General features: G+C 38.8%; 1 protein-coding gene across 4 annotated transcripts in view; it reads right to left on the reverse strand.

Moving 5' to 3' along the window:
• The window catches only part of PEX5L (peroxisomal biogenesis factor 5 like), a 283,585-nt gene extending 266,206 nt beyond the window's left edge, over positions 1-17,379 (reverse strand). For 2 of the 4 annotated variants that reach the window (XM_043991870.1, XM_043991867.1), the window contains exon 1: positions 16,759-17,379. In XM_043991870.1, coding sequence (XP_043847805.1) covers positions 16,759-16,779 — 21 coding nt within the window. In that variant the 5' untranslated portion in view covers positions 16,780-17,379. The remainder of the gene's footprint in view (positions 1-16,758) is intronic. The other 2 variants (XM_043991873.1, XM_043991871.1) reach the window with 1 other exon arrangement.
• Between the last annotated feature and the right edge of the window lie 4,635 nt (positions 17,380-22,014).

Raw genomic sequence — 22,014 nt, forward strand, 5'->3', positions numbered from 1 at the left:
TAGTATCCATTACATTCATATAACATAACTTGTTCAGCAATTCCCCAATTGATGGGCAGCCTTGCAGTTCCCAATTCTTCGTCAACACAAAAAGAGCTGCTATAAATATTCTTGTACATATAGGTATTTTTCCCTTTTTATTATCTCTTTGGGATACAAATCTGTAGTGGTATGGCTGGATCAAAGGGTTTTCACAGTTTGATTACCCTCTGGCCCTGTAGTTTTCAGAAGGTAATGTGGTATGATGAATAGAAGTTTGGTCTTGGAGTCAGGAAGATTTGAGTTCAAATCCTGCTTTTGATACATACAGACTGTGGGACCCTGGACAAAGTAATTTAACTTCCCAGTATCCTAGGCAAACCTCTAACATGAGAAATTGTAGACTATCTGCATTGGTAGTGGGAGTTTCTACATAATGGGTTCCCCAAACTGATTAAATCATAGATATGAGCCAAAAAAAAATCAACCGAACCAAAATCGCCAAACCTGATTTATAAGGCCAAGTGGTATTTCAGTGACTCACTTGGTAATCATTATTATGATGTAATGAATAAAAAGCTAATCCCAGGTAAGAATAAAGGGGGGGGATAGCTCTTCTGGACCTCCTGCTATATTATAAAGTAGCAATCATCAAAACCATTTGATATTGGTTAAGAATTAGAAGAGAAGATCAGTGGAATAGACTATACAAGGGAGAATCAGAAATAATGGAACTCAATAATCCAACGTTAAATAAACCTGAAAACAAATTACCTCAGAGAGACGTACCTATTTGATAAAAACTGCTGGAAAAAATGGAAAGCAGTCTGAAAGATATTAGGTTTAGACCAACACTTGACACCATATTCCACAATCATTTCAAAATATATGCATAGCCAGAATATTAAAAATTAGAAGATAAGTAGATCATATACCTTTCACAGCTTTAGACCAGAGAAGAATTCTTAACCAAATGATAGAAATAATTACAAAAGATAAAATAGATACGTTTGATTACATGAGATGAAACAAGATCTTGGACAAAAAAAAAAATTAATGCATCCAGGACCATTTAGCTATTGAGAAATGGCTTTTGGTCTTACAGATTTCTGTTAGTTGCCTATATATCTTGGATGCCAAGCCCATATCTGAGAAATATGACAGAAGGATTTTTTATAGCAGCACTTTTTGTGGAAGCAAAGAACTAGAAACAAAATAGATACCCCTCAACTGAGGATTGGCTAAACAAATCGTGGTTCATATATGTCATTAAAATATTACTGTGATGAAAGCAATAATGAACGTGCTTAATATAGCAAAGCGTGAAAAGACTTATATAAAGTGATGCAAAATGAAATAAGTAGAGCCAAGAAAACAATATGAACACTGTCTATAACAATGCAATCACAATCAAGAATGAAAGTTGCAACAAGTATGGTCCCACCTGCTCTTTTGTATAGGTTTAGAACATTGCATATAATGCTTTTTATATATATTTTATATATTTATGTATATATACTTATATATTTATAAATATATTTATATATTTATAATTTATATATTCATATATATAAACAATATATTTATAGATTCTGATGAATTCCCTCTTTTTCCTTTATTTTTTAAATTTTTAAAATTTTTATTTAAAATTTTTATTTTTTTTCCTTTATTTTCCTTTAAAAATTATTTTATTATGAGGGATGACTCTCTAGGGCAGGGGAGAAGGGACACAGGGGAAATCTAAACATTGTGAAAAATACATCAATAAAAATCTCTTTTTTAAAAAAAGAAATCTCAGAGTCCAGAAAGCTTGGTCTTAAGTCAGACTGGCTGTGTGACCCTGTATAAGTCACCTAGACTTAGTGCTCCAGGCAACTCTCTAAGACTAGAAATTGCGAAGCAATTGATTTTTACATTTTACAGATGAGGACACTGAAGCCCCAGATATATGACCAATGTCCCATAGGTAACAAATGGCAGAACTGTGTTTGAATCCAGGATATCTCATTCCAAATCCAGAGCTCTTTCCACTATTTCTTCCAGGGAAATGTTTGGGAAACTATCATCAGCTCTAAATCGATTAACCAATTAACAGTAAAATAGTCCCTACTCAAGGAGCTTATATTCTAAAAAGAGGGACAATAGCACCCACACAAATATATAGAGAATATATACACAAAGAATTCAAGGTAGTTTGGGGAAGAAGTATACTAAAGGGGAAAAGGAAAAGTTTCAGGAAGAAAGGACATTTGATCTTAGTCTTACAGGAACTGGGGGATTCCACAAGTGAAGATAAGGAGAGCGTACATTACAGTCTTTCCAAGTAAACAACTACTGCAAAGGGAAGGGAAAGGATGGAGAGTTCTGAGTGAGCACAAATATGAGAGGGATGCTCTATGCCCCCTGGGAAGACTGGTCAGGGCAACTTTCACTGTTGAATTTTACAAGGTTCACCTGATGAGATTGGGGCTGGGTGGGGCACACATTGCTCTTCGTTATATGTAGTTTCTTACTCTGCTTCAAAGTCCAGGGCTCTAATCATTATACAACACTGCCTCTCTAAGTTCCTTTCTGCCTCTATATTCCAAATGGCTGCTGACACCATGGTTGTAACCACAATGTACCAAATAACTTGCACCAACCTGAGTGTGCTGATTTATGCAGCTTATTTCTTATTGGTCTATCAAAGGTGCTTGAGGTTGGCTCATCCTAGCTTGGTATAGTTGGGAGGAGTAATAGTTCCATTCCCTTGGAGAATTCAAGTATGAAGAGCTGCATCTTTGGTAGTAGAAAGAAATGGAGCCACTCATAGTCAGTCTTCAGTCTCAGCAGAGTGGAACAGCTTCTGGTTGGACCTTGTGTGTCATGGCATGTCTCAGAATCTGGGACAAGGGGGTGCTATCATAGGCTGGCACATGCCTTGGCTCTGTCTTTTATTATATCACTAATCAACAACTAAGCTCCCTGTACTCCTCTGACTACCCAAGCTGCTTGGCACTCTGGCTATGCCACATAAACTGGCATAGGAGCCAGTAAGGTTTAAACACCATATTAAGAGGAAAGAATGAGAATTCAAAATGACCTTGTGAAGTTGGAGAAATGGTCAGAAACAAATGGAAGGCTATATTTCTATTTCTAGAGCTATAGCCACAGATTGCCCTCAGGGTCTAAGAGGCTCAAGCCACTAAACACTGTAGAATGCTTTGACAGTGGAAGGCTGGCTAATTACAGTGGCAATCTAATTATAAGGTTTCCCTGTAATTGATTCTTTTTTGACTGTGTAGAAACTTCCTTGGATGTGCATTTGCTCCTGAATCACAAGAGAGCAGGGACCAGATCCTGGGGGTCATGTACTCATAACTACCAGGAAGAACTTTTCAATTGCATGCTGAGGAAAGAAGTGGTGTAAAGAATTTAAAAAAAAAAAAGAAGATTCTTCATACAAAAAAGTCCAGTTGTGAACATGATAGCAGGATAAACAACACACATACTGCATGAAATATATCACTTAACACATCTTAGTATCAGAAGTGGGGACCAACTTTCCCAAAATTTCAAGTAGCTAATTTTAGAATTCTGAACCATCTAGAGGGAAGGAGATCAATTTGAAAGATGTGACTGTGATCATATAGTATTCTGTACAATTAAGATATCTGTATAGTTGGTTTGAACCAAATTACTTTGACTCTATTTTATATTGCCTCATCTGTGGACATGTTCTCACCAGAAGAATATAAGTGCCTTGAGGGCAAAAACAATTTTGTTTTTTGTCTTTGTAGCCCCAGCAGAGAGCAGATTGTCTGCCCGCATGTGGAGGAAACAGAGTATTATGGGAAGAACACTGGCTCCCTAGTCAAAAGTCTTGAGTTCAGATCTCATCTCTTTTTACTTGTGAGCAAGTCATTTAACAGAGTGGATTTCATTTTCTTTCTCTGAAAGGAATGGATTGGACTAAATGACCCTTGTAGTTTCTTCCAGCTCTGGATCTATTATCCTACAAACACAGTAAGTGCTTAATGCATGCTTACCAGTTGAATTGAATGGAGCCAAATGAAAATATGTTTTGCTGAATCTAATCCCAAGTTTTTTTTTTCTTGCTTCTTTTCATATATTAAAGTCCTCCTCAAGTGTTTTGTTGTGACCTTTGCAATTTGGCTTCTAAGTCCATCAATTCAACTGAAACTGCTCTCTCCAGAGTCTGCAATGATCTCTTAATTGCCAAATGTAATGAATTTTTTTCAATCTTCATTCTTATTGACCTCTCTCTCAGCACTATATTAGAACCAAGTTACAGTGGGTTCGACTGTGGCTGATCTGACCAATATAAGCCAGGAATGCTCTACCATGGGACTGGCACAGCATTGACAACAACAACAACAACAAACTGCAAAGCAGGATTGGGACAAATTACCAAAAAAAAGCAGGGATTTAAATGATCTAGCAACAGTTAAACAGTCCAGCAAGTAATATAGGTGGAACAGTAGACTGGACTTGGAGTTGGGAATTCAAATCTTGCCTCAGATACTTATTAGCTGTGTAACTTTGGGAAAATCACTTAACCCCTATTTGCCTCAGTTTTCTCATCTGTATAATGGAAATAAGCACCTACCTCCCAAGGTTGTTGTGAGGATCAAATGCAAGAATATTTGTAAAGTGTTTTGCAAACCTTAAAGCTCTATAAAGATGCTAGCTATTATTATAGCCATTACAAAACAACTTGTACTTTAGAGGAGAGACATTTAGGCTTCATTATTGACCCTGATCAAAATCATGACCTTAAATAACTATATATATCTCTATATCTCTATATCTATATCTATATATATAGAGAGAGACAGACAGACACACATATACATATATACATATATACAGACAGACACACATATACATATATATAGAGAGACAGACAGACAGACACACATATACATATATACATGTATACATGTATATATTATGTAAATTTATATACACATACTATATATATATTATGAAAATAACTGTGACCTCGAACAATTCACTTGAGGTCTTTGACCTACAATTCTCTACTATAGAAAAGCTCCAGTAGAATATGAGAGCCCCTTGAGGAGACTGACTGGTTTGGGTTTTTGTATCCGCATTAGCTGACACAATAGCTGGCATCTAGTAGGTGCTTAATAAATGCTCGTTGAACTGAATCAACTTGAATGAGGAGGTTGGTTTTTATTATTTCAAATGTCCCTTTCATCTCTGATATTTTGTGACACTAAAACAGAATTAACATTCCAATATTTGTTGAACATTCTGCAAAAACAGACAGCATAGAAAGTTCCAGGGAAGTAGAGCCAGAAGATCCCTAGAATCACTCTGGAAATCGACACAATTCTGGTAGAACCAAAGTATTGCTAGGAGCAAGATCAAAACTTCCCAGGAAATACAGGATCCTTAAAAAAAGAACCAACTCAAAAATCAAACATTCTTTCTCAGGGGATGGGGTCAGGATAGGGAATGGACCCATAATTTCATTGATACAGGGAATTCCTTTCTGGGTGAAGAAACTCCCTTCACAAATGTAGGTTGTCACCTCCTCTGAAATTTCTAGTATTCAAGAGCTGCCTGGAGGATTGAGACTTGCACAGGGTCATTTGACTAGTGTGCTAGAGAGGTGACCTTGAACCCAGGTCTTCCTGGTTCTGAGTCCAGCTTTCTAGCCCCTACACCATGATGCTTCTTAATTTTTCCTTAACTTACATGAACAGAAGCAGGGAGTCATCATATCCGGGTGGGTGATACTCTGAAGCAGAACACAGGAATACTGGACCTCATATTTTAAGAGGGAAATTTGAGCAAGCGGATTCATAGTGAGAGGCAATGTGTGCAGTGGAGAGAGAGTTCTGGACTCAGAGCCAAGAGGACTTAAGACACTTACCAGCTCCTAGGCAAGGGACTTCAGTCTCTGAGCCTCACTTTCCCTATCTGGAAAGTGAGCAGGTTGAGATTGATAACCTCTTATTACATTGTAGCCTTCAATCTATGATCTCATGGTTCAGAATAACATAATCAGGCTGAATTGATCTACAAGGGTTGGGAGAGGGCAGGGGAGGAGGGACAACAGCAGGGGCTATTCTCTGTCCATATCAGGTGCTTAACAACTGCCTGTTGAATTGAATGATAAGCTGGAGAAGAGACACTGTATGGGATATATTCTTGCTTCCTTCAAACACCTGAGGGATGGTCACATGCAAGAGGGAATAAACCAGTTCTCTGCTGCTTCAAAGTAGGCTCATTTGATAGACATGACAGAAACAGATTCCAACTTAGTATCAAATATTTTCCAGTTAAAGATGCCTCACACCTTAGGTCTCTCACTCACCAGAATACCTGGAAGTGGGAAAACCAGGGCTGGATGACTAGCTGTCAGGGAATTTAGAGTAGTCTCTGAGCTGAGAGAGAGGATGACCAAGATAACCTTTGGGGATCCCTCAAACCAGAGGATGGTGAAATGCATTTGTTGAAAATTCAGACTTCTGGGAATGACAAAGGGAAATAAGTTTTGGAGACGCCTGAGGGAGGAGGAAGGGAGGGAGGGAAGGAGGGATAGAATTTGGAACTCAAAACTATAAATTAAAATGTTTATTATTTTTAAAAAGCAAAGACCACCTATTTTACCAGGGCCAGTCAATTAAATCTCAACATGCCTCAGTTTCCTCATCTGTCAAATGAGGAGGTCCTTTTGGCTCTAGATCTATGTTTTGGTATCAGTGTGGGACTTCAGTTTCCTCATATGAAAATTTAGAGAGTTGTAACAGATATTTTTTGGGGTCGTTTCCAACTCTCAATAATTGAATCCCATAATCCTTTTCCCTTTTCAAAGCCAGGCAAATTTCACTACCATTGTGGGTAGCAAAGATTCAAATGGTTTAATGGGCTGTGGCTTAACTTTGAGATCGGGAGGGGGAGCTATATCTCTCTAGGTAGATTTCTGGTATCTGAGGTAGCATCATACTCTCAGCACCCTTTGTGATTCACAGCTCTCCATCTGCTGCCCTTTTTGAAAAAAAAATATATCAAGTTGCTCTTCCCATCCCCGCCTTTCATGACTTTTTCATTGGCCTTTCTGAACTGGGGGAAATCCTTTAGGGAGCTCTCACTTCTCCATGCACCTGCATGCAAACTCCCAGGCCTGGCTCAAGTTTCTTGCACTTCTGAACTGCTGGGAGATTTCCCTTGAATGAGATGGAACAGTAATCAGCCTCTTTCTATGGAAACAAGATCATTGTGATCACTTTCTTTGTTAAATTCCTCACTAGTTATTCTCAGTAGTAGGGAGGGAGGGGGCTGGTGGAAAGGGAGGCAAGGAAGGAGGGAAAAAAGTAGAGAGAAGTCATTCCTGATCTCCCCAGCTGCTATTGTGCCCCCTTCCTAAATCAGCATGTATTGATTTTGTATACATGATGTCTATACTCATTTAAGTTCATGCTATCTCTCTTATAAAAATATAAGCATCTTGAGAACAGGGACTTAGCATAGCACCTGACACACATTAAGTGTTTAATAATGCTTGTTTATTAATGGACTGATTTATTAAAGGGGCACTGTCGGGTTTTTAAAAATATTTTGATCACTGTATTTCAATATAATTAGTTTCCTTTGTAAATCCAAGTATTTGACTTGATGCATTTAAGTACATTATTCTGAGAAGGGGGCCACAGATTTCACCAAACTGCCAAGGGTATCTATGCCAAAGGCATACTGTTTTAAGTCCTATATGCTGATGCAGAGAGAAGTGAGCAGAACTAGAACAATTTATGCAACACCAACAACTTTATAGGAAAAAACTATTTTGAAAGACTTTAGAACTTTGATTAATTCAATGACAAACCATAGTTCAGAAGACTGAAGAAACATGCCACTCACCTCCTGCAAATGAGCTGGTGAACCGAAAATGCAGAGACAGACATTTTTAGGAATGGTCAATGTGGGAATTTGTTCTGCTGAATGTTAAAATGAGGAGTTTATTTTTCTTATTATTTTTACCTAGGTTATGGTAGGGAGCAGTGGGAAGAATAGATTATAAACATATGTAAAAATAAATGATATTTTAAAAATTAAAGCCTGCTTCAGTATCAGAGGGACATAGGTTCAAATCCCTGCTCTTCTACTTATTATTTGTGTCGTTGACAAGTTAGTTGTCCTCCCTGGACCTTTGTTTCCTCCCCTGTAAAAGGAGGGAGTTGTAGCAGATGATCTTCTAACTCTACTAATCCCATGACCCCTCCCTTAGTTCCTCTTGCTAAAGACTATAGTATTGATAGCTTGCTCTAATGGAATTTCAATAGGGTTGGAAGATATATTTGGCTACTCTTCAGAGTTAATTGTTAACATTATAAAAAGTGGTTTATAATGCAGACTGACATGTAAAATGTAATTTGAACAGGATGCTATAAAATAGCTCTGCATTGGCAGTGAGTAGGGCTTTTAAAACTTGACTCTTTGGATGTCAACAATTTTCCCTGTTTCCATTCTGTGTGAGAATGTGTATGTGTGTCTCTATGGAATCATGAAGGCATCCTCTGCTCTAAAAAGGCAGGAGAAAATGCAAACCTCCAGTTAGTTTATATCTATCAGAAGGGGATGGCCTCAAGCCCATGATATCAACAAACTGGGTATGTTAAATCTGGAGAAGAGAAGGATAGTGTACAGTGAGGGAGACTGTAAGACTATAATCCAGTGTTCAAAAAGTCATTCCATGAAAGAAAGATTAGATTTATTCTATTCAGCTCCTGATGGTAGAAATGTAAACAATGGGTTTCCATTCCGTATGGGAAGAGGCTAAGTGTATGAGTAAAATTCATTTCAATTAAAACTGTCCAAAAAGTAGAAGGGACTGCTTTAGGAGGTAGCAGATGTCCCCTCACCAAAGTTTGGATGGACACTTATTGGTGATGCTCCAAAGAGGATTCGTTTTGGGGATTTGGCTTAGACAGGATTAGGGGTCTTAACCTGGAGTTGTGAACTTGTTATATTTTTAATACTTTGATAGCTTTTAATTATGACAGGTTTCCTTCGTATTCAATTTTATGGGTTTTTTTTTTCTGAGAAGGGATCCATAGTATTCACCAGAATGCCAAGGGACCCTGTGACAAAGAGAAGATTAAGAACCCCTGGACTGGATGGCAACTGAAGTCCTGACCTATACTGAGATTCTGGAATTCTGTCTCTAGCACCCACATGAGTTTGTGGAGGAAAGGAAGCAACAAATTTATGTTACCCCAGCCTCTGATCCATTCTAGAATTGGAAGGAAGCTTAGAAATTACTAAGACCAACATGCTTGTTTTTTCAGAGGAGGAAACTGAGACCCAGAGAGGTCAAGTCATTTACCATACAGGTGGTAAGTGACAGATCTGGTATAACAACTCAGGTCCTTTGGGTCCAAAGTCAGTATTCCTACCACTGTGCCATGCTGAGACAGGCATCTGAAAAAGGGAAGTCCTTTACAAATTCTGAATTTAAAAAACATGAGGAATATTTCACAAAATTCTATTCTTATTTTTATTTTTCTTCATGAATATATTTGAACCTGTTCTCACTTGCAGTTACTCTGCACTGTTCAAAATCTTGATGTTTGATCCTATATGTTTCTTCAGGACTGTTACTCCTAGATATACAGTTTTTCTTATTAAAAAGTCTTTTAATATGTTTTTCTCCTTTATTCCATTTTCTGGCATTGAATAGGCAAAACACCCAGAGGACCACATTTTAACTCTTTAAATGCTCTTGTATTGTGGAGACATGTTAGCAGTCATGTCTATGGGACAAAGACTAGTTCTTGTTTCTTCCAGGAGTGTGGTAAGGAGCAAAAAAGACCATGTGTGTAAGGCATTTTGTAAACTGTAATCCATGAAATAAATATGGTTTATAAGCTGTCAGAAGCATGAGTAATAAATGTATTTAAATTTATGCATACATAAATTTTATTTTTATATATCTAGAAATGTTCATTAAATATCAAAATTAAATTCTTTTTTTTTGGTGGGGCAATGAGGGTTAAGTGACTTGCCCAGGGTCACACAGCTAGTAAGTGTCAAGTGTCTGAGGCTGGATTTGAACTCAGGTCCTCCTGAATCCAGGGCCAATGTTTTATCCACTGTGCCACCTAGTTACCCCCCCCCAAAATTAAACTCTTAAACCAGTGGTGTTGTAGGAGAATATTCTGGCTAATCAAATATTATGGTTAATTGACCAAATATACCATATATGTATCAAAGGATTACAAAGGACTTGTGATTTTGCTAGTGTAGGAAATCCCCTCTAGCAAGTAGACCATCAACTTCTCTAATGTACAGTCTTTGAGAGTTGTTGGGGGGTGGGGTGGGGTGGGCAGAGAGGTGGCACCCAGAGAGTAAAGGTCTTATGCAATTTCATATAACTACAATATGTCAGAGGCATAACTTAAAGCCAGGTCTTCCTGACTCAGAAACTCATTATGCTATGTTACCTTTCCTTCAAAGAATTAGGAGATTCAAATATTCACTGAACATTTAAATGATACAGAACATAATTTAGTATTTCATGGATGATTCAGAAGGCAGCTGAGCATTTTGTAGTGTCTTATCCTCACCATTATAAGCATTACAATTTTTGTTATAGTACAAAAGTGCAAGTTAATAGTTGCTAGAATCTTAAGGCTGGAAAAGAGCTCAGAAATCATCTAGTCCAACCCATATCTAGCCAAACATTCCCTTCTGCATTCCTAAGAGTTTGTCTAGACTTTGCTTGAAGATGTATGCTATAAGGAAGTTATTATTGAATCAGGCAGACCACTCTACTTTTGGGTAGCTCTAATTGTTAGGAAGCTCTCCCATTTGCTGATCTGCAACTTTCCTTCCTGTTGTTTGTAATCATTGGTCGTACTTCTGCCCCATTGACCCATAAAAATGTCTTCTCACCCTTTCTTATGTCAGCCTTTAAAATATCCAAAGGTAGGTGCCCTCTAAATTGTTTTTTCTCTGGACTAAATATTATGAATTTCTTTAACTGTTCTTCATTTGATAAGATTCCAAGTATCCTCACTATCCTATTCACCTGGTTGGGACAAGTCTCAGTTTTGTCACTTTTTAATTCACCATTATAATTCCAGTCTACTACATCTCGAATATTTTTCAGCTAAAAATCACTTATGGAATTGAAAATGGTTTTATATTAGTTATGAGTCATTTTGGACTAGTGAAGAAACTTAAGTCTACCAATACAGATTGTTACCTTTTCAGCAATATGTAGTCTTAAAGAATGACCAAAAATACCAAGAGATTACTTAACTTGCCAAGAGTCACAAGTCAGATTCAGAACTTGAACCCAGGTTTTTCTCACCAAAGGGCTGGTTCAATATCCATAATGCCCTGCTGTACTTAGTTCTCAGTCTTGAAGTAAAATAATCAGGAATTGGACAGAAAATAGTCATGATAGAGAAAGAATGGGATGGAGCAGGGGAAAAGATATAAGTAGGGCTTTTAAGAATTACTAATAATTATTAGGAAGAAACAAATCAACAATGACAACAATAATAACAACAAAAACCCAGCAGCGCAATCAACAAGGGCAGCTAGGTGGAACAATGGATAGAGCATTGGGCCTGGAGTCAAGAGGACCTGAGTTTAAATTTGTTCTCAGATACTTACTACCTGTGTAACCCTGTGTGCCTTAACCATATTTGCCTCTATTTCCTCATCTATAAAATAAACTGGAGAAGAAATGGCAAACCGTTCCAGAATCTTTGCCAAGAAAACCCCAAATGGGATCATGACTGAAATGACTCAACAACAACAACAACAACAACAACAACAACACAATAGACTGACTCGAATAAGACTAAAAAACCCCTCTGAATTATATTTCAAACTACTGGCTGCTGTTCTAATTCTTAGAAGATCTGTAAATATTAGATCTTGCCTCTTTAGTTTCAATTAAGATCTAACTACAAGAAGAACTGAAATTTAGAGAGTGGAGATAGTAATAGAGAAACAAGGATAAGAAAGATAAGAGTTGGAGGAGAAGGCAGTATGTCAGAGAAAGAAAACTTTGCCTATTAGTAATTTTGTCTCTTGCTGGGTCGGATTATGATAATACTGTGCTGGATTGAATTTTAAGAAGATAATATGCAGGCCCTCCTATGGACTGCATTCCTCTATTTCAACATAATTTGTGCATGGTTCATGACAGTTGTTTGCTTCCCTCTGCTCACAATTATTTCGTATATAACATGTATATGTCTTGTATTTACTTGTGTCTGTTCATTTCATTCCCATACACTCCCAATAGAATGTAAGCCCCATGAGGGCAAAAACTGTTTTGTTTTTGTCTTTACAGAACACCTACAACAGTCAGGCATGTAGCAGAAGCTGAATATATATTTGTTGATTTGAATTGCTTTGAACTGAATTAATTAACAATCTTCAGAGGAGGTAGATGGATGTCTTCAGATTAAATTTAAAGAAGATTCTCTTCCTTCTGTGTTGGATACCCAGGATTTCCCTAATACTATATGTTTCTGTTAAGGCTATAATTAAAATGCTCAGAAATTAAGAAAGTACAGCCAAATGATCGTCTGTGTGTATGTTATACAAAATTTTGAAAATAGGCTCCTAGGCAGAAACAAGAAACAAGAAACACTGTGAGCAGCATGGTATCTTATCCTGTTGTCAGTGAGGAGGTAACAAGCTTATTTTGTAAACTATTTTGCCTTTTGAAGATTTTAACAGAAAAATAAACAGGAAGTCCCTCATGGAGCCACACAAATAAAATCCAAATGAAATGTCCACCTTCAGGATTATTTATAATATGCTAAACAAGGAGTATTTTATATTATTCAAGATTGCAAGGGTGTGGGGAACTCCTGATGTAGAAATTCTGACAACTAAATCAGATAAACAACTCACTTGTAACTTATAGTCTTAGAGATTTACCTGGATCTCTGAAAGATCAAGTGATTTGCACATAAAGACGATATGTACCAGGGACAAGGCTTGAACCCATGTGTTCCTAACTTAAACTTCACCTCTCTGTCTACTATAGCATACTGAGAAAACACAGTACAGTGGAAAGAACTGTGGATTTTGAGTTAGGGGTGACATGGGTTCAAATCCTTGTTTTTCTACTTATGCAATGTAAGACTTTGGGCAAGTCATTTAACCACTCTTGCCCTTGGTTTCCTCATCCTAAAAATGAGGAGCTTTTGAGCTAATGATCTCTTAGATTTATTCGAGCTCAAAATCTAAGTCTTTCAGCTATCCAAGGTATTTCAAATTATTTCCTTATTGAGAGCAAGGGTAGAAGAATGTTGTCTTTGAGAAGCTTAAGAATTGAATTTTGAATTTTAAAATGAAAACAGACAGCTGCAATGACAAAGAGATTGATAGATATTATGCCCAGAGGTACCAACCAAACTGTAATGAGTATAACCAAATCTTCATAATAGCACCTTTTCTTGTTTTTCACTAAAGAAAAATCTTGATCTTACCGCCCTACTCAGACAATTATGTTGTTCTCTATTTATAATAGCTCAGAAACAGAGTTTTTCAAAGGAAGTAATTGGAGGCACGACTCTAGGGCTTTCATTAGCAGTTGTAATTCATATATGTGAATAGACACTGGTATTGACAGGAATGGCTATTATATGAAAGTGCCATTTATTAGGAATGGAAAAATTTCCTCACAACTAGCACTAAATAATAGTCAACCTAACACAAAGCCCTTGGGGTCAATGTGGAATAAAATTTGAAACTTACCCCAAAGAAGCAACCTTTGGCCAAATTGCTGGGTAAATAAAATTCCTGCTGAGGCTAATTAGTGAAGGCAGTGGGATTATGATGTACACAGTGACTTGAGGGTTAGGCCCCCAAGGTGTGTCTGATTTATGACACTTTGGACTGTATATTAACTTCCCTCTGTTTTTCGAAGTTGCCCCAGTATGCCTCAATGAAGCCTTGATGGTAAGCTAAGAGTAGAAAAAGGTTATGTATAAAAATGTGAAAAGTTGATGAGTTAGGTGCTATGGCTAACTGTCTGGATTGAGTCCCTATGTGTGAATTCATAGCTTTTCTATACTTGCCAAACTGGTAAATCAAATACAAAAACTGCAGGAGATAGGTTTCTTGTTAAAATGGTCCTTAAAACTCCATAAACTCTTCTTTGTGCCTACATGCTTATAGAAACACTTCCTCCCCAAATCTGTTTCAATTCCCTGGACTTTTTGGAAAGTTTCCGTATCACTGGCTCATCTGAGACCCTAAATGAAAATATTAGCTGCACAGTGTAGCTTCCTAATGACTACTAATCTTCTCTGTTCCATTCCTTTGGGGGAGTAACTGGCCAAGCATTATACGTATTTTAAGCCTGCCTTAGACTTGGCAAAAATGTTTGTGAATTTCCCCATCCCAAGATCACTTTAAACAGATAGGATTCAAATTTTTAATCAAAATATTTGACTATGTTTTGGCTGTGTTTCCCCTCTACTGTTCATCACCCCATCCTATGATTAAAGACAGGTGCACCCAAGAAGAAACTGTGGACTTTAAAAAAAGGAAAGCTTTTAACCAAGTTCAGAATAATGTCAGTAGAGTGGAGACTTTGACTGTAGCCTAAAGATTTGTCTTTCAGAGAAGATCATAGGGTGTTTTTAAAATAATAAATGCAGTTAGTTAACAGATTTATTATGGCTCTAGTTGAAATGTTATTTTTAGGGGGTGCAGGCTGTCCCAATTTGAGATGTCATAATTAAATAATTCATAAACATAATTCTTGAAAAATTGAAGATGCTAAGTATACTACCAGTGGTCAACAGTAAATAGTCATGGGGGTAGGGTGGGAGGAGGGTGATAAAAAGCATTATGTTCTAGATTTGGGGATACCATATTGATCATAGTCTTTATTTAGCAACATTTTCAAGTTAAGCTTGGCAGCAAAGAGATTTCTGAGCCTTTCTTTGTAGGAAAACATCCTATTTGCTGTTTTAGCACTGCACAAGCAAAAACCATTAAGTTTTGTGCAGATACTGAGTTTTAGGCTGAATCTAACTGTCCTTGCAAAGTGAACCCAAAAATGAGGGCAAGTGTCTAGAAGATTCAGGTCCTCATAAAAACCTTGCCCAATAATGGCGAGAAAATGGAGGAAGAAGCAGATATATTTTGGCCTGAACCATCCTCAATCTCTACTTCATATTTCAGGTATAGACACAGGCTTGTGTGTGTGTTGTTCAAACAAGCAAAGATACCCTGGACAGTTTTTCTTTGATAGAGTTAAAGAAATTAGGTTTTTTAAATACTTGTCCAAAAAAATTCTGATTTTGCATGTCTGTGTGCAGATAATCTTTTAGAAAGTCTATTCTATTTAACCAAGCCCACCTGTTTTCTCCTTTTTGATGAGTTTTCTGGGGGAACAAAACACTAATCACAAATTTCAGAATGACATTCAAGGATGAGGAAAAAAGCATAAAATATACTATTTCTGTAGAATTTACTAAGCCAATACATGTCCAATTCTTTATTATAAATGTCCACATCAATTAGTCTACATCCTATAAATAACATGCAAACAAATCACTAGCCATGGACTGAGAAGCCAGCTCCTAGAAATTATTTTACTTCTCTTGACTTGTTTATTTTTGTTCCTTCTCCCAACAAATGTGATATCATTTCATTAGTAATTACCAAAACAGAATGAGGTCATTAATATGGGAAATGCTCTTGGAATTCTGCTTTGCTGATTCAGGTTTCTTACTAAACTTATTAGCAAGACCTAAGGCTGGGCTTGACATCTAAGTGAGGCTGTAGTTCAAGATAACTTCCCCACAAAGCCTCAAATAGTACAGCAGTTGTAAACAGACTCAATGATATCTTTACTCATCTGCAGTCCTTCAAATTGAAAGGACCAACAGCCTCAATACTCTCTCTCCCATGCAATATACCAGTGTAGAGGCACTGCAAGGTAAAAAAAAAAAAAGTCTGACCATTTGAGAGATGGAAAGCCAGGAGAGCTAAGCCTCAGCTCATATTTCAGGAACTGATTTAGTGTTTCCTTTTCTCAAATGTATACCTGTGTTTTTAAAGGGGAGGGGAACTTGCGAATCAGAAAGGGAGTCAAGGTGAAAGTAATCTTGTCCAAAATGCCGAGACCGTTTGCATCAGGGAGAGGTGGAGATCAAGGACGACACAAAGAAACCCTTTCCCCTGAAAATGTTCAAGTCACCTGGACATGTGTTGGAGATTCAGGCTCCAAAGTCATGATGTGCCTACTGGGCACAGGAACGTCCCAGGATCTGAAGGGGTGGGGGTGGGGAAAATAGCACAGCCTACTTCAAAAACAACATTAAAAATAATAGAACAGCAAGTTATCCCAAATAACCATGAACCCTTTGCAGACGTGCAAAGACCATGCTTTGCCTTGCCTATTATTGTTTGCCCTTCAGTTGACATACATGCGGAGACGCCTCCATCAGATTGCAACAGACGTGGAAACCGAAAACATTGACATTACAGATATTTTCCCTGCTTGGATTCCCTTCGGAGCCTGTTTGAATAGGCGGGCAAAATGCAAAGTTCACTGTCTTAAAGTTCCCAGGATTTCTCCCCCCTCTGCCCCAGTAAAAGACCCGTCTAGTTTCTCTTATAGCCCCTGTACTCCCTTGTCTTGAACATTTTAGCACCAATTCTTTCACTTGTTGAGTTTATCCTGGAACTTGGTGGCTCAATCATCTTTTCCTGAAATCAGTCCAAAAGCATCTTTGGGACTAGGTTAGATCTTCTTACCTGCATGTGTCCCTGGTACATTCTGCTCGGGCTTCTTTGGGTCCCCTGAGGCGGGCAGGTTTTCTCCTTTGTAGGCTGGCACCCCGGGAGCAGCTGGGGAGAGGCGCTCGGGGGTCTTGGGGCGGCAGGCGGACACTGAGCTCAGGTGCCCTCCCGCCTGCCTGCCTGCGCTCCCCTCGGCTCAGCTCAGCCTAGTTCAGCCTAGCTCAGCGCACTCGCCTCGGCTAGGCTCGGCTCGACTCGGCTTGGGCTGCACCTTCGCAGTGCTGCAGGAGGCGAGGAGCTGTCCCCCAGCCCAGTGCTGAAGGCGAAGGCAGGAGACAGCCTAGTCTCCCAGCCAGGGAGTGGGAACAGCCAAGCGAGAAGGAGGCAAAGGAGGAGGAGGAGAGGGAGGAGGAAGAAGAAGATGAGGAGGATGAGGATGAAGATGAGGAGGAAAATGAGAAGAAGGAGGAGGAGGAGGAGGAGAAAAGTCTCGCTTGTCCGCTCAGGAGCCGCTACAACTCTCTCCTTTTCCAGCGAACTCTTTCTCGCTTTCCGCTTGGCTCCTTCATTTCTCTCTCTCCAAGCGAGCCCTCCTCCTCTGGGGGCCGGACCCCAGCCTCCCCTCCCCTCCCCTGACGTGAGCGCCCACCCCAGCTGCCGCCGCAGCTGCCGCCGCCGCCGAGAGGTGCAGAGCACGAGCTGCCGGCGAGCGCGCGCCCCCGGGCCCCGGGAACGTGCGCAGAGGCCGAGAGCGCGCGCGCGCTGATCGCGGATTCCCCAGGGCGTTCAGGGCCAGCTTCAGGAGGGCGCTGTACCCTAGAGCTCGCGCGCGCGCGTGCCCTTCCACTGCAAAGAGCCTGCCTGCCCAAGGTGGGGGTGGGGGGTGGGGAGTGGGGAGTGGAGGAGTGAGTAGATGGCCTGGTGCGAGGCTCAGGCTGGCAGAGAGGACTATGGAAGGGCTGGCTGCTGGTCCAGCTCCAGAAGAAGTGCAGGGCAGGGCTGGATGGAAGAGTGGAGGTAAAAAAAACATTCTACAGTGGGAAGGGGGAGAGTTCCACCGGAACAACTGAGGCAAACAGAGGTCTCACCGCACTTGGCACACAGAAGCGTTGGAGGGCTGGGATTGCTCGGGAGTTTCCATATGACTCTGTGCAGTTATCACAAGTTATCTTAGCCCACGGCATCATGGGCCTTAACTCTGTCTCTGAGATATGCGTGTATATTGACACACACATATGTAGGCGTATGTATACACACACATGCATGCGTGTGCATATATGTATACACACGGGTGCCTTAGAGGAACTTAAATCCCACACATTAGGTGCTTAATAAATGCTTGCTGGATTGACTTGGATTTTAGCCATACATAATGTATATGTGCTATATATACAGATATATGTGTGTGGGTATGTTTCTACATGCATTGATACAGATGCAAACATACATAGGTGTATATACATTATACATGTGATATATAAATACAAGTATGCACATACACATGTATTATATAGAAGTAACAGCCAATCAGCCCAGGAGGCATTTATTGGGCACTTTCCAATATGTTATAATATAACAATGTTTATTGGGCACTTTCCAATATGTTATAATATAACAATGTATGGCATGCATATATACATACATGTGTGTATATACACATTATATATACATGTAACATTCATATTACATATCTTTGTAAACTTCTGTATATATGTATCTTTGTAACTGCTGTATAATCATATATATGTGTATATATATACATTCACTATATATAAGTATATGTATATATGTGAGTATATATATATATGAGCACTTAATAAATGCTTTCTGCCTTGGATTGGATGTTGTGGTTCAGTGTCATCCAGACATGAGGCACACTTATATGTGGGAACTGGTGTTTTCTTCCCAAAACAGGAGTGGGGATGTGGAAAAGTCTCAAGGTAGCCTGATGCAGTGGAAAGGAAGATGGGTGTGAAATCAGAACACCTGCTCTTGAGTCTCATTTCCAACACTTGTTTCTCTGACCTCTATGAACCCTTATGTATAATGAGAATAATACTCTACATATATATATGTGTACACATGAACACATATGTCTGTGTACACATGGACACATATATGATGTGACTTTATCCTCTGGGGTTGGGATGTTGCTGGAGGACAGTATTCTAGTAGAAGTCATGCTCCTTGGAGGGCTCTTTTTCCTTTGGTCATCATATGCTCAGTGCTTAGCTTAGTGTTGGAAATCAATTGATCAAAAGCATTTATTAAGAGTCTGCGGTAGGGCAGCTAGGTGGTACAGTGGATAAAACATGGGCACTGGATTCAGGAGGACCTGAGTTCAAATCCAGCCTCAGACACTTGACACTTACTAGCTGTGTGACCCTGGGCAAGTCACATAACCTTCATTGCCCTGCCCCCCCCCCAAAAAAAAGTCTGCTGTATTCCAGGTGCTTGGCTAGGCACATTGTAGTGATTAAATGGTGATACAAAGGTAAATGGAAGTCTCTGCCTTCAAGGAATTTATATTCCACACAAGAGGTGCTTAATAAATGCTTGGTGAAATGACTTGGGTGTTATCCCTAGCACTTCATATGTATATCATGTTGGTCACACACACATATGCATGCATACTGCACTAAATTTTGGCATAGCTGAGCTGCATTGGCTTCCAGTCTCACTTTCCAGCTGTATTTCATGGTATTCCCCTTCATAAACTCTATGTTCCAGGCAAAGTGGTCCACTTGTTACTCTCTAAACTTTCCACATCTTGCTTTTACCTCTTGTCCCCATCAAGGAAAAGAATGAGATTAAGTGACTTATTCACTTATTCATAGGCAGGTAAGAAATGTCCAAGATGGTCTTTGAGCAAAATAGGCTCTAAAACCAATGCTCTTTCCATTATACTCCAATGCTTCTGTATTTGTAAGGAACTCTTCAACTCCATCCATTAAAATTCAGTTTCCTCCAAGACTCACTTACCATACACTTACTACAAACTTCTTCCAAGAATGATTTCCTTACTTTCTTTACCCATCTGTTGGTACTCACCACCACCACTACCCCGACTACCACCACCACCATCAACATTTATGTAGTGCTTACTTTGTGCTGCCAGGTTCTGTGTTAAGCATCTTGAAATTATTATTAATTTGATCCTCATAACAATCCTGGGAAGCAGTACTCTATCCCCATTTTACAGGTAAGGAAACTGAGGCAAGTAGTGGTTAAGTGACTTGCTCAGGGTCACATAGCTGATAAGAGTCTGAAACGGAATTTGAGCTCAAGTCTTCTTAATTCCAGGTTTAGCTTTCTATCCACTGTACTACCTAACTGTTATGCATATATTTAAATGTTTACAAGGTCCCCGCCCCCCAATAATATGTAAGGTACCTGAAGATCGGGACTCTTTTTCATTGTGTCTTTGTGTCCCCAGTGTGGAACATGTGCCTTTCACATAGTAGGCACTTAATAAATGCTTTCCACTTTAGAATTGGTTGGATATGTTATGGTTTGGTGACATCCAGATATAGAACACACATATGTGGGAACTGGTGTTTTCTTCCCAAAACAAGATTGGGGATATGGAAGTCTCAAACCAGCCTGATGCAGTGGAAATGAAGATGGGTGTGAAGTCAGAACATTTTCTCTTGAGTCTTGATTCTGACACTTGTTTCTCTGATCTCTATGAACCCAACTTTTTATGGCCATAATACTCTACATTCTGCACTCTCTACCTCTTAGGGTTGATGTGATGACCAAGTGAGGGAATGATTATGAAGTTCTTTGTAAACTGCTCTATAATCTTAAAGTAAATTGAAGAGCTCTGGGAGATTTTGAAGACTGAAACAAAAAAAGTGTTTTCTTATGATTAAATGCTGTCTTTGTATCCAATAAGCTGATTTTATTCTATTTTGCTGTTATTTACAAGTGATAAAAATCTATGAAAAAAGTATCATGGATGCCTCCCAATACATTATGTGACCATTATCTCTAAACACATTCTAAACTATACTTAGTAGTCAACCAAAATCATCACTAAAAGTATTTAGACAACAATGCATCCATCTAGAACAGAAGTTAGAGCCCAAAAGAACCTTTGGGAATAAGGGGAAATCCTTCAATACATGTATATACCCCTTCCAATAAGGGAATCACAGTTGACACAGAGCTAAATTTGAAGTCAGGGGACTGGATTAAAGCTCTGGTTTTGCCACTTACCACTCATGTGACATAGACATGTTGCTTCACCTCTCTGGCTCTCAGTTTCTTCCTCTGTAAAACAAGGGAGTTCAGCTAGATGATTTCTAAACTCCTTTCTGTGATCGAAGGGAATAGACCTATGTACCTTTAGCTGAATAAAAATTCAGTGGAGGTTTGTTACTTTCCTTGGTAAATAAAGACAGATGCCCTCTTAATAATGAAGATTTTTCTGAATTTGTTTCAAATTCTACCTGCTACATACTTTCCTTTTAAAGTTGTCATCTAAGCTTTCCTGGATCTTTGACAATTATCCTGACTGCTGATTAAACTGAATGGGAAGGATCTCAGGACATTGATTGATTTGCACTTCTGTGAAGTGATTTACATATTTAGCTTGACTAAACATGTTGATCCAACATCTTCTTGGACATGGGCTAGAAATCTAACATTGTAAATAAAACAATTGGACGTGTCTAAGCAAAAGGAAATTTTCATTAACAAATAAATATGCCAGTAGAGAAAAACAGTATTGTCAAGAGAAGGTAATGGAATTATGGTGATAAGTAGGAATAGATAAAAAGTGTGATGTAGTGCAAACAGGGAAGATCTGTTACCATTAATGAGGAGGAAAATTTAAAATTCATAATATCATTAACATTTCTTATTATTTCAAAAAGGAAGTAATAACCTCTTTGTGAGATAGTATGTGAGAAACATAATAGCATAGTCGATAGAGGACCTTCCTTGAAGTCAGGAAAACCTGAACTCAAATAATTTCTCCCACATAATAGCTATGTGACACTGGACAAAGAACTTAAACCCTTTTTGTTTCTCTAGGCAAGTGTCTAAGAGAGTGAGTTTAGAGAAGTTGCTTTTCTTCGTGAGTCGAGAGCATTTCTATAAAGGAGTAAAAAGCACATTTGTACAAACTCTCTACCCCCACAATAACCTGCAACCAAACCCAAACTAAAACTAGGTCTCAACAGTAAGTTGAATGGTCATAGTATAATAGCTTTAAAACTGGAAGGAACCGTTGGGGCATCTAGTCCAGCCATCTCATTTTATAGA

This window comes from Dromiciops gliroides, chromosome 3, assembly GCF_019393635.1.
Source record: "Dromiciops gliroides isolate mDroGli1 chromosome 3, mDroGli1.pri, whole genome shotgun sequence".
Taxonomy (NCBI): Eukaryota; Metazoa; Chordata; class Mammalia; order Microbiotheria; family Microbiotheriidae; genus Dromiciops; species Dromiciops gliroides.